The sequence below is a fragment of the Protopterus annectens genome, chromosome 1.part0, assembly GCF_019279795.1.
Source record: "Protopterus annectens isolate FY-2018-M chromosome 1.part0, PAN1.0, whole genome shotgun sequence".
NCBI lineage: Eukaryota > Metazoa > Chordata > Ceratodontiformes > Protopteridae > Protopterus > Protopterus annectens.
This window is the reverse complement of record NC_056725.1, coordinates 1,662,830,857-1,662,843,580: the sequence shown is the minus strand read 5'-3', so window position 1 is coordinate 1,662,843,580 and position 12,724 is coordinate 1,662,830,857. Positions and strand designations below refer to the sequence as shown.

The 12,724-nt window shown below is 38.9% G+C and overlaps 1 protein-coding gene across 2 annotated transcripts in view; it reads right to left on the bottom strand.

Moving 5' to 3' along the window:
- The window catches only part of SGSM3 (small G protein signaling modulator 3), a 1,391,341-nt gene that overhangs the window by 465,411 nt on the left and 913,206 nt on the right, over positions 1 to 12,724 (bottom strand). For both annotated transcript variants that reach the window (XM_044068352.1, XM_044068343.1), the window contains exon 13: positions 5,880 to 6,035. In XM_044068352.1, coding sequence (XP_043924287.1) covers positions 5,880 to 6,035 — 156 coding nt within the window. The remainder of the gene's footprint in view (positions 1 to 5,879; positions 6,036 to 12,724) is intronic.

Here is a 12,724-nt window from a genome sequence, read left to right as displayed (position 1 = left end):
ACAAACAACTTGATCTGATAACAAAATTGGCCAGAATTTCACCAAAATATTTTTTTTCACCAATATATTTTTGATGTCATAAAAATTCAAGGAGAAAGGTAAAATACAGGCACTTGTATAGCTGTTATTATATAGTTTGTCTCTGACCCACTCACTATTAATTCCACTACCACTAAATAAGATTTTAACTATTACCCCATTCTGTCTTTTTACAACTACCTCATTTTTAATTTCTTGCAGAAAATTAGGGGGATATCCCCTTCTTTCGAACATGTTAATCAGTTTATCACTGGGTCCTGTATGGCCGATACTTGGACGACATAGTCCTTTTGTGGAAAGATGGGAAGGACAAACTAGATGAGTTTTTTCAATACCTTAATAATACCACAGAATTTTTTGAATTTACATTAAATTCTGACCTAGACAGATTTAATTTTTTGGATGAAACTTTACATAAGGATTATTCAAACAAAACTTTTGTCTTTTGTACAGGACACCCACATATTCTAATACACTACTACATTTTGGGAGATGGCACCCGATTCACAAGAAAAAATCCCTAATCAAGGGGCAATTTATTAGAATTACTAGAATGGTGTCAGACGAAGGCGACTTCCAAGTAGAATGTGATAAACTGATTAGCATATTCAAAAGAAGGGGATATCCCCCTAATTTTCTACAAGAAATTAAAAATGAGGTAGTTGTAAAAAGAAAGAATGGGGTTATAGTTAAAATCTTATTTAGTGGTAGTGGAATCAATAGTGAGTGGGTCAGAGACAAACTATATAATGACAGCTGTACAAGAGCCTATATGTTACCTTTCTCCTTGCATTTTTATGACATCAAAAATATATTGGTGAAATTTTGGCCAATTTTGTTATTGGATCAAGATGTTTGTAACATATTAAGAGATAAACCTGTTATTGTCTATAAGAAAGATCATTGCTTCAAAACATTCTTAGAAAGGCAGAAGAGGGAGAATAAATCCAGTGGATGCCTTAAATGTGGTAGGTGTGGTCATTGCCCTTTTGTCATGGAGGGGGATTTTATTTACATTAAGAATTTTGGTCGTATCTACCCTAGTAAGAAATTTTCTTGTTATTCGAAAAAGGTGGTATATATTGCTAAGTGTTGGCTTTGCAATGTATTTTATGTGGGCTAAACAAAAAGGGCATTTAAGCAGAGAATTTATGAGCACTGCTACAACATTAGAAGTAAGAATCAAGTAAATGCATTACATAATCATGTAGAACAATTTACTACACTTTTTTTTAGTTTTTCTGCCATTGACCATGTTGATTTAGGACCTGGGGTGGTCCTGAAGATGATTATTTAGAGCTATTGGAGTTAAAATGGCAAGTTAAGTTGAATGCATGCTCATATCCTGGCCTTAATGAGCATATTAGTCTCATGCCCCTTTTAAAGCTTAGAGCTATGTTCTGTATTTAAATGGCATAATTAGTTCTTTCAGATGGGGGTTAATGTGTAATTGTTGGCACTTGAGTACGTACATATATATAAAAAATTACATATAAAAATACATATATATTCATATTTACATTTATGTGATTATTTTCATATATATATATATATATATATATATATATATATATATATATATATATATATTTATTTATTTTTTTTTTCAAATGGTTTTAATATGTCAATATTGTTTTTACTTTGTATGATATTCATTAAGTTTATAATAGTCTGGTTACACAATTTTTACTACTGGCAATGTGGTTCAATTTTTAATAGCATGATGTGATGTCAGGGCACCTGTCTGTGGCGGAGGGTATATAAGCATCTTTAATTGTGTAATGTTCATTCTGATGAAGTTGGTGTTACCGACAAAAGCGCTTAATCAGTGTGGAGGTTATTGGTGTGGATTTATTTACCAGTGTGGATTTTATCAGTCTCTGGATTAAAGTGCGTTTCCAAGCAGCCACTGAGTGGTTTGTCTAGTACTATTCTTCCTTTTGTATTCACTGGTTTGTGACCATAGGTTTAGACCATAGGTTAGTACTAGGCTAAGTGCCCTTGAAAGCCATTTTAAGCCTAGCCAATTATCCCTTGTGAGACTCAAACCCTGCACCTTGTGTTTATAAGGCAAACACTTTAACCATTAGGCCACCCTCCCAACCCCTGTGGGTTGTGTGTTCTACATTTGACTTTGTGGGACTTGTGTAATAGGTAAGAAAGAAGAGGGTCGGTTGAGGCGCTATACGAAAGGCAGAGATCACCTCTTAGCCGCTTGTATGATACCAAGAAGAGGAACAAGGCTTTGAGATAGTCTGCATAATTTTTATGGTTTAGGTCCTTGACTTTTTTATTCTTTTTTATGGAGAAAGCATTGCAGTCTTTCCAACTGTGACAAATGTTTGGACAGGTACACACTAAGATGGCATTATACTCCACGATCAGCCTAACTATTGCCTTCCAGGACCTTTAGATATATAGTCTGGCAGTCGGTGCAGAGGCTTAAGGCCATAATTCCTGTGGTATCAGGGTTTGACTCCCTCAGTTCTTATTTGCCTAGTGTGCGACTATAAGCAAGTCACTTAACATGATATTGCTTTGGGGCTCCACAATGTTTCACTGGAGTGCAAGCATAGTAACCACCTATGAAACAATAAAATGTGTAATGAACAAGGACTGTCTTACAATAGTGGATACACGTTGATCAAAGGACAGACCATTGGCTACATAGGTTCCCAGATCCCTGTCTATGATCAACTTTCAGGGGGTGTTATGAAAGTGACAATTACAAGAGAAGTTATGGTTGCTGAAGGATACTATTATACACTTCCTGGAATTTAGTTTTAGTGTACTGTTTGGGAAAGCCCTCTAGGGAGTTTACATTGAAACCAAGTTTAGAGTCATCTGCAAACTTGGAGAACCGTAATTCCTTAATATTAGCTTTCAGCTTTGAGAAGTAAATGCAAAGCACAGCGGCTGGAGGACTGAACCCTGGGGGTACACCACTAGTGACAGATGTTTTGGAGGAGGTAGAGCTGCTCACTGTAATTTACTGGGTTGTGTTTGTGAGCCAGTTTGCTATCTAATGAGTTACATAGGGATCTATACATAGCTAGGAGAGTTTATCCATCACACCAGAGCATGGGATGGTGTTGAACAGCTTTGAGTGGTCCAGATAAGTAGTGTGTACTGATTAGCCTTCATCCATTGCTTTAGCAACCTTCTCAAAGACGTCAACTGCATTAAACAGGCAGAATCTGCCTTTAACAAATCAGAATTGGTGGGGGTCAAGAGTTTGTAGGTTACCACTGCCCTTATTTATTAATCCCATAATGATTCTTTCCATAGCTTTACAGATGAGGCTGGTTAGGCTTACGAGTTTATAATTATATGGGTCCGTGACATCCCATGTTTGTGCAAGAGGATAACTGTTGCTGTCTTCTATTCATCCGGGAAGAAGACTATATGGAAGTGAATACTGAATAGTCTCTGCAGGGGGGTGACCGGTTCTGTTTCAGAGTGGCCAGTAGGCATCTCAGCATATTACATGGACCCTTAAAAGAAAGATTTTGGCCTTTGATAGTGTCTTGTGGACTTGTTCTTTGGTGATTTGAGAAGGGTATAGATTCAAGTATGTGATCTGCAAATATAGGAGGGGAGATGAGACTAAAGTCTGAAATAAATTTGTCCACTATTAGAATGGCTATGTCCTCTGGCTCTGCATAAGTGATCTCATTTAGTATTAGCTCTGTGCAGTGTTGGGTATTGCTGTTGAGGTTTCTATCATAGTTAAGGAAAACTTTGTAGTTATCCATCACCTGGCTGGGTATTTTTACCTCAATGTCTCTTCAGAAGTGTACACACTGACTGTAACAAAGGGTAAGCAACTTCAATTTTCTGATAGTAACGTTTCTCTGAACACATGGCAGGATGTCTTAAGCACTATCATTAAGCACCTAACTTCCTATAGCACATATAATTACACAAAGCCTCCTATACGTCCATCTGAATAGTAGTCAGTAGCTCACCCCTTCTATTCAAGTCTTAATTTGTGGCTTTGTTCCGACGTGAATTATTCTGTTTTAAGTTGCATGCATCTGGCCATTCCACTAAATATTTTTAGTCCACCTTCATCCATTTCAAACTATTTAAAATGCTGACCCTATTTGAGACCTTACTGTCATCTTCAAAAACAGAAGTTTACCTTCTTGCAATGTCACTGATAGCGACAATGCACAGCTCTGTTTCACAGCACTTTTAACTCTCTCGCTCTTCCTATTGATTACTGCTTTTGGAGTTTTGTCATTCAGTCAAATTTCAGCCTGCAGACACCATCTTGGGAACCATTTCAGGGTTAGGGAAAGGGAATTGGCATATTAATCCTTTGCATGGCACTGCTACACATCTTGCAAAAATCTTGGCAGACCATGGGGTCCCTGTCATAACATCAAAATGTTATATTATCAAATGGCAAAATATCAACACTGAAAAAATCAAACTGGCTTTTCACTGAAATAGTAACATTTCTTGGGACTGGGTATTTTGCCTTTCCCCAATGTGGAATGATCCCGGAGATGATATAATACATGAGGATGGTGGTACAGGGAGCTTGTCCCTCTGCAAAAAAAGACCGTTTCCTGCTAATGTCACTTTGATGAAAAGCCAGTTCAATGTTTTCAGTGCTGATATTTTGCAATTCAGTAATACAGCATTTCAGTGTTATAAGACAGACCCCAAACCATGTACACAGACTCTCCAATGCAATTGCTAGGCTGACAAAAAGATATCTTTTGGAATTGCTTCAGAAGTTTTACATGCTGTGAATAAGTGCTGCCTTTAATCCTGTCCCATACAAGATGCAACAAACCAATAATTACTTCCTTTATAAGCGAGTCCATCGATTTTACATCTACTGAGATTAAATTCACTGTCCTGCAGCTTAATGCCTCTTCCTTGCTCCCATTTCTGTGAAGTGCAATTATAACTACCTTTTTACATTTTTTCATACACTACACATACTTCACTGGAGAGTGGCCAATATAACAAGCAGATCTTTCAGCACTTGGAAGTGAATTCCATTAGAGTCCACTGTTCTATCCACTTTCAGTCTCGGGAGTTCATTTAGAATGCTTTGTAAACCTCTTAACATCTCATTTTTTAAACAATTCTCATGTTTGGATTCACTGATTCCCTGGGTCATATCACAGTCATCGCCTATGCTTTTCTTTTTTAAATTTTGGTACTACTACCTTTGCTTTTCTCTTCACTGACAAATGTACATACAAAATGTTACTATCCTTTTCAACAGAATATACAATGTTCAATTGAATTTGTCTGCTGTAAACCCTGGCATTTTGATATGCCAGTCAAAGTTTTTTTTTTGCACCTTGGTTCCATGACTACTAGGGCAGACAATGCACCTAAATAAAAACTGTCAGCTGGAAAAATTCTAACACAAGCAATGGTCAGTAGTGATCATCCCCTTGTTTCTTCCCCTGTGTGACTCCCTTTATAAGTACAATAAACCATTACTCTTTCTAATGTCAGCTATATTCCTAAACTTCTGGTATTTTAGGAAGAACTCAGATTCCACAGTAGTTTATCACGTACCCCTTTTCCCTTAGGACAGTTTAAACATTTACTAATGTAGCACATACAATACCAGCAGAGGATTTTGAATTCCATTAAAGAAAATTGCAAGCCTGCCTATCCGTATAGGTCATAAATCACATCATGCTACAGTGCATGTTATGTAAACCTCACAGACTTAACTCCCTTTAGTCAGATGAAGAACAGTAAAATGCCCCCAAGTAAATAGCACATTGCTTAATTCTATGTAGTGATGCATCTTCATCTGGAGAAGGTAAATAGTAAGACAATTTAAACCCGGTCATACATACTATGATGATATCATTTTTGCGGAATCCCAGCTCATCATCATCATGTCGTTCGAAATCTAGTAGTGCCTTTGCACGTCGCCTTCTAGTTCGCGAAACTGCTACATAGTTTTCATGGTCCTTCTGATGACTCTCCATGGAATAATCTGGAGTCAGTTCCTTAAAAAAATATATTATTATTATAAAGACAGCAATTAACTACAAACACTCAATTTTACATTAAGCCATTTGCTTATCAATTAATTTTTTGCCTATGTAAGATCCAGCGTCACTCACTTATCTCTCACACAAAGTTCAACTGGAGGTGTGAGCCAATGCTTTAAATCATAAGTTATAGTGGGAAATGTAAAAAACACAATAGGAATTACTGCTTGAAGTACATAAGAATAAATAAGGAATGCCACTCAATATATTCTTCTACTAAAGGATTCTTTAAATAAAAGGTCACATTGAATACCCCAGGATGACTTAATGAAAAACAGGTACTCTGATACAACAGTCTTTTATTCTCTAATCAGGAAAACAACTATTAAAGAATTTAAAGAATGACTTTGTCTTAAATCCAACATTTCCTTTCCCAGAGTACACTTATTTCCAAGAAAGTGACCCCCACACTTTCACATATTAAAAAAGCATTATGTTGCTAATTCTTCACCTCGGAAGTATTTCTACCACTAATCATCTTTCTCAGTGCACACCATGTTGTAGCTGAATTAATTTGTCTCCCTTTTTCTATTCTCACTTGGCATATAACATCTGAAAATCATTTGCCAAGGAACACTCATACAAGTAAGGTACTTGTACCTCTTTATTTCACACCCACTGAAGTCATAATGTTATTCAGGCTCCAAACTCATAACTCAACTTCAAACTATCATATAAAGCAGCATTCATTCTTGTCTCTTCAGTTATAAACCAATTGAGTCTTTTGTAGTCTGAAGATGGTTAAACCTGGTAACCACAAAGGGCAACTTCACTAATTAGCTGAACATAGAAGTTACAAAATGCGATTCGCTGCCCGTGGCTCTGAAACACCAAAATATCACTTTTTCAAAAGACTATGTTATCTCTGTTACTACTTTATCCTTTTGAAATAACTTTACACAAAGAATGTAACAAATATGCAGTAAATACCTGTGTAAGAGTCGCTGAAAAAATTGACATCATTATTGTGCATTCGCAAACTTAGCAGTATTTCTGTCACCTTCCATTCTAAGTGAATGGGACGGTGATACAACAGAACAGAGAAGCACACTAACCTCATCAGTTGTGTCCTCACACAGTATAATGGAGAAGTAACAGCGTTCCAAAAAAAAAATAATAATAAAATAAAATAAATAAGATCATGTCAGTGTGTCTGCCCCTGCAAAGGCTTTCAGGGTCAGAAGAAAATAGATTAATAATAAGCAGATTTTGTGTTTGTGCTGGGCAGATTTGGATTGTGCAGAACATTTTAGCAAGATAAAAAAATATATATATATATATATATATATATATATATATATATATATACACACACACACACACACACACAGTGGATATAAAAAGTATACACACCCCTGTTAAAATGACAGATTTATGTGATATAAAAAAGTGAGACCACAATAAATCATTTCAAAACTTTTCCCACCTTTAATGTGACCTATATAACCTGTACAACTCAACTGAAAAACCAGTTGGCCAGATACTATTCTAACTGAAGCTGTAACACTATCGGTGAGGGGGCAACCATATCCATTATATGGTGATTGCTACTATTCTAACTGAAGCTGTAACACTATCGGTGAGGGGGGAACTGACTGGAGCTGTGACATTTTGCATTATACTTCATAGTAATCGAGAATTAACAAACTATTTAATATGTTTACAGACAGGTGCGAGTGCGCACACACAGACACACACACAGTCAAAAAAACATACAATAAAAACAAACCGTCAGCAACATAACTCACTGAAATTCAGACCACATCTTTCTGAGCCCACTATGACAAAACTCTGTTGTAGTAAAAGCAGATTTCAAAACTTAATGCCTTATTAATAAAAGTTAGTCATTACTGCTCAAGAAACTGCAAACATCACAACCAAATCAATGTTTTTGCAAAGAGGCAAGCCCCTTTACCTGACCTGTACACTAACATAGAACAATCCAGTTCACAAAACCTTGAGAAACGAGGGAAACTTGCAATACCCTTTTCCCTGATCTTTGTTATCTTGGAGCTGTTATACAAGTACATGTGGGCTGGGGGGGGGGGGGGGGCTTTTTAAATGTTGTGTTTAGGAGGTCTAACCTGACATAAATGAAAGTTTTGCACTTAGAATAATGATGCATCTTTTTTCATTCTTTGTCAATCTGATTTGTCTTGTACAGAATCCCAAACTGTTTCTCCTGGGGAGAATTATGGCCAGATACTCTTGAGGATGGTAGCTCTGAAGGAGGCTCTGTATCTAGAAATCACATCCAACTTGTAGTATTTGGAAAAAAATGTGCAAAACAGAACATTGCTTTTGCACAAATTGTATCCTCTAAAGAGTTTCTGAAGAATGCAATAGAAGCAGAGGCCGATCTGGTTCATAGGTTTAGACTTGCAGTCTAAGGGACCATTTAAGAGAATAGCCCACATTGCCATTTGCTACTACGAACTGCCTGGTCATGCAACTTGCTTAGGGTCAACATAGTAGGCAAATGATGGCTAAGAGACTCAAATCCTGTACACAGGAAATAAAAGTTATGCATCAGTGTTGTCCATTTTTACTCTTCCTCAATGTATGGGTCTTGGAACAAACCCTCGGATCCAACTCGGCCAGTCCCTTTGGATTCTTGGATCAGACTCTCGAGCTCCTCCCTTAATGCTTCTAATGCCAGACAATAATGCCCCTTACTTGCCTGATTACCTCAGATCGAGTTTGCTGCTGTTAAATATGCCAGAAGACATAAAGTTACAATAATAATTATAATTATAGAAAGAAAGTAGGAGCTCATACTGGCAACAACGGTTTCCACATACCTCATCAGGTCACTCACACAGGGTAAGGATAGAGGGAAGAAGGGTGGGGAGTTGAGGAAGAATGAAAATGGACAAGACAGATGCATAGTTATGGTGAGCACATAACTTTAGTATCTGATGTTGTCATTTTCATTCAATCTTCAATGCATGAGACAGATTCCCCAGCTACAATAATCTTGGGTGGCCCTCATGAAAGGATATTCCAGAGAACCATGGAGCCAAAAGCATGTCCAACTTGTAACGAGCAATAAAAGTATGGGAACTGGACCAAGCAGCCACAGCAAAAATGTCATCAATTAAACCTCTGGCACAAAAAGCAGATGATATATCCATGGATCTAGCCGAATGAGCCTTTGGAGATTTAGTTAATGACAAACCTCTTGGAGATTATACAAAGGAAATGCAATCTGTTATACATTCAGCTAAGGTAACTTTAGATGGTGGCTTTCCCAATTTGATTTTAGCAAAGGAAACAAACAGTTAATCGTTTTTTTTTTCAAAATCCTTTAGTTCTTGGAGGTAAAAATGAAGTTGTTTATTTACAGAGCATGTACTCTCTTACTGTCAAATTTTGGAAAGAAGACTGGTTTTGACTCAAAACTTTTGGCAGAAAAGAAAGATATGTACGTAATATCACTCTGTCTTTGTCAGAAACCAAATATGGTGGTTTTGAACAAAGTGCTGGGAGTTCAGAAACCCACCTTGCTGATGTAATGGTGACAAGAAATATCGCTTTCCAAGAGAGAAATTTCAGGTCTGACTTAGCTAAAGGTTCAAAGGGGGGACTGAGTTGAAATTTGCAACAAAAAGTACAGTTTTGTACCTACCACAAATGTAGATGTTCGAGTGTATACACTGCTGCAGTCATTACACTTGGGTTATCCTGCCATCAGGCGATTCCCCAGTCAGCCTGAGTTCCAAAGTCTTGGTCCGGCGTCGGTTGCTGTCGCCTCCTCCCTGACGTCAGTGCGACAGGGGTATATAAGATGCAGCCGACGCCATTTTCTTCAATTTTTCTTGCCCCAAATGTCAGGTGCCTCTAAATAGGTAGGCAATTCCAATTGCTAATAAAACATACATAAGAAAAGCAAAAAACAACTTACAGCTACCAGCAAATATTCCCCATAGGTAGTAAGGGTAGAAGACATAGGTACGTACCAGCAAGTAAGAGGGGAAGGACGGAGGGTAACCTGGACTGCAGCAGTGTATACACTCGAACATCTACATTTATGGTAGGTACAAAACTGTACTATGTTCATCGTGTTACACTGCTGCAGTCATTACACTTGGGTAGAATCCCAAAGCTGAGGTAGGGTGGCTGGTTCTATAAGGCATTAGGGGTGGCTATAAGGCCCTGCAGCACTGCAGTGGTGAAGCCAGCTCTGGATTTAGAGTACAGAGGCAGATGGTAATGCCTGGTGAAGGTATGTACAGAACTCCAAGTTGCTGCTTCCAAAATATCTTTGGTAGGTACTCCCCTGAGGTAGGCAGTTGAAGTGGCTGTTGCCCTGGTGGAGTGAGATCTAATGCTGCTAGGTACAGGTTTTCCATGGTATGTGTAGCAGAAACGTATACAATGTCCTATCCATTTTGAAATACTCTGTTCTGAAATGGCTTTTCCATGTGCTCCTGCAGCATATGCTACCAATAATTGCTCAGATTTTCTGAAAGCTTTGGTTTTGTGCAAGTAGAAGCATAACTGCCTGTGAATGTCCTAAGAGTGCAGTAGTCTCTCCCCTTTATTCTGTGGTTTAGGATAAAAAGTTGGCAGGTGAATAGTTTGGTTTAGAGCCACACTGGAAACCACCTTTGGCATAAATGTAGGGTTAGTTCTTAAAGACACCCTGTCCTGGTGGAAAATGAGGAAAGGTTCCACTGCCATTAGTGCATGTAATTCTGAAACTCTTTGTGCTGATGTTATTGCCAGGAGCAGAGCAGTTTTCCAAGAGATATATTTTAATTGTGCTGTGTTAGCTGGCTCAAAAGGAGGTAAAGTTAGTTTTTCCAAAACAAAGTTGAGGTCCTAAGTTGGAGTAGGTGCTCTATGGGACGGTCTTATGTTTTTAGCCCCTCTGAGGTACTGTTTTAACAGAGGATTAGAGAAAATTGGTGGATCCGTGTTGTAATGAGCAGAGATGACAGAGGCGTGGATCTTGATGGATGAGAAGGAAAGGCCTTTGTCCAGCATCTCAGTTAAGTATTGTAGTATCTGAGGAATGTTTGGGACAAAAGGGTCAAGGCTGTGAGCTTGGTTCCAGGCACAGAATCTTTTCCATTTATCCGAATAGGCTTTCCTGGTACTTGGCCTTCTGGCCTCCAGAATGACATCCATAGCAACTTTGGAGAGAGGCATCGCTTGCTTGACTAAGGAATCTTCCATGCAGCTAGGTTTAAGGTCTTTAGCTGGCTGTGTAGTATTTGATTGTTGTGCTGAGTCAGCAGATGTGGGATTTCAGGCAAAATCCAGGGTGGTTCTTGTGCTAAGCTCCTTAAGATTGGGTACCAGTGCTGGCGTGGCCAGTCTGGTGCAATCAGGATCATGTTTGGCTCTTCTTGCCTGGCTTTTATGAGTACCTTTGGCAGGAGAGGTAGTGGTGGGAAAGCGTATACTTGTAGGTTCTCCCAGCTGAGTGAGAGGGCATCCACCTTCTATGCTTGTGGATGGTAACTCCTTGTGCAAACTTTTTGTAGCTGGCAGTTTATTGGGGATGCAAACAGATCTATGTCCAGGCTCCACCATTTCCGTGTTATCATTCTGAATATTTGTGGATTCAATTCCCATTCGTGGGGATCCATGATGTTTCTGCTTAAGTCATCTGCCAGTGTGTTTTTCTCTCCTGGCAGGAATTGTGCTTGCAGATGAACTTGAAGGTTTATAGCTGTGTTCCACAAGGTCATGGCTTGTCTGCAGAGGGGGTAGGAGTGTGTGCCCCCTTGTTTATGTACCACATAACTGTGGTGTTGTCTGTCTTTAGTAATAGTTGTCCTGGATGCAGCAGGTCCTTGAAAGCTAAAAGGGCATTTTGTACAGCTAGCATCTTTTCTTGATTGATGTGAAGATGCCTTTGTTCTGCGGGCCACGTGCCCTGAATACATTTGCCTGCCATGTGTGCTCCACAGACATAATCCAATGCATCTGTTGTCAGTGTTTGCCTGGCTGTGGGTTGTGTAAAAGGCTGTCCCTTGTTGAGGTGACAAGCTTGAGCCCACCATTGAAACTCCTGTTGAAGGCAAGGGATTAGTGGTATAACTGTTTCCAAACTTTGACAGTGTTGAGACCATACATTCTTTAGGTACCATTGTAGTTTCCTCATATGCAGTTTGGCATATGGAATTAGTAGTATGCAGGATGCCATGTAACCCAAGGCCTGCAGAATTTTTCTTGCAGGGAGTTGGGTCTTTGTTGCCATCAATTGAAAGTATTGAGTCAGTTGTCTTTGCTTGTCTGGCGTGAGATAAGCCATCTGGGCCGTTGTGTTCAAGCTGGCACCCAGGAATATAATCTCTTGTGAGGGCACTAGTTTTGATTTCTTTTCGTTTACTGTGTACCCCAGGCAACTTAGTAACTTTTTTACAAACACCAGATGCTTTAGAAGAATGTCCTTGCTCTCTGCTTGAATCAGGCAGTCGTCCAGGTACGGATAAATTTGAATTCCTTTCTGTCTAAAAAATGCAATTACTGGTGCCAGGCACTTTGTGAAGACCCTGGGTGCAGTAGATAAGCCAAAGGGCAGTGCAGAGAATTGGTAGTGCATTGAACCAGCTATGAATCTGAGTTATCTTCTGCAGTTTTGTCCGATAGGGACATGCAGGTATGCCTCCTTGAGGTCCAAAGTCACGAGC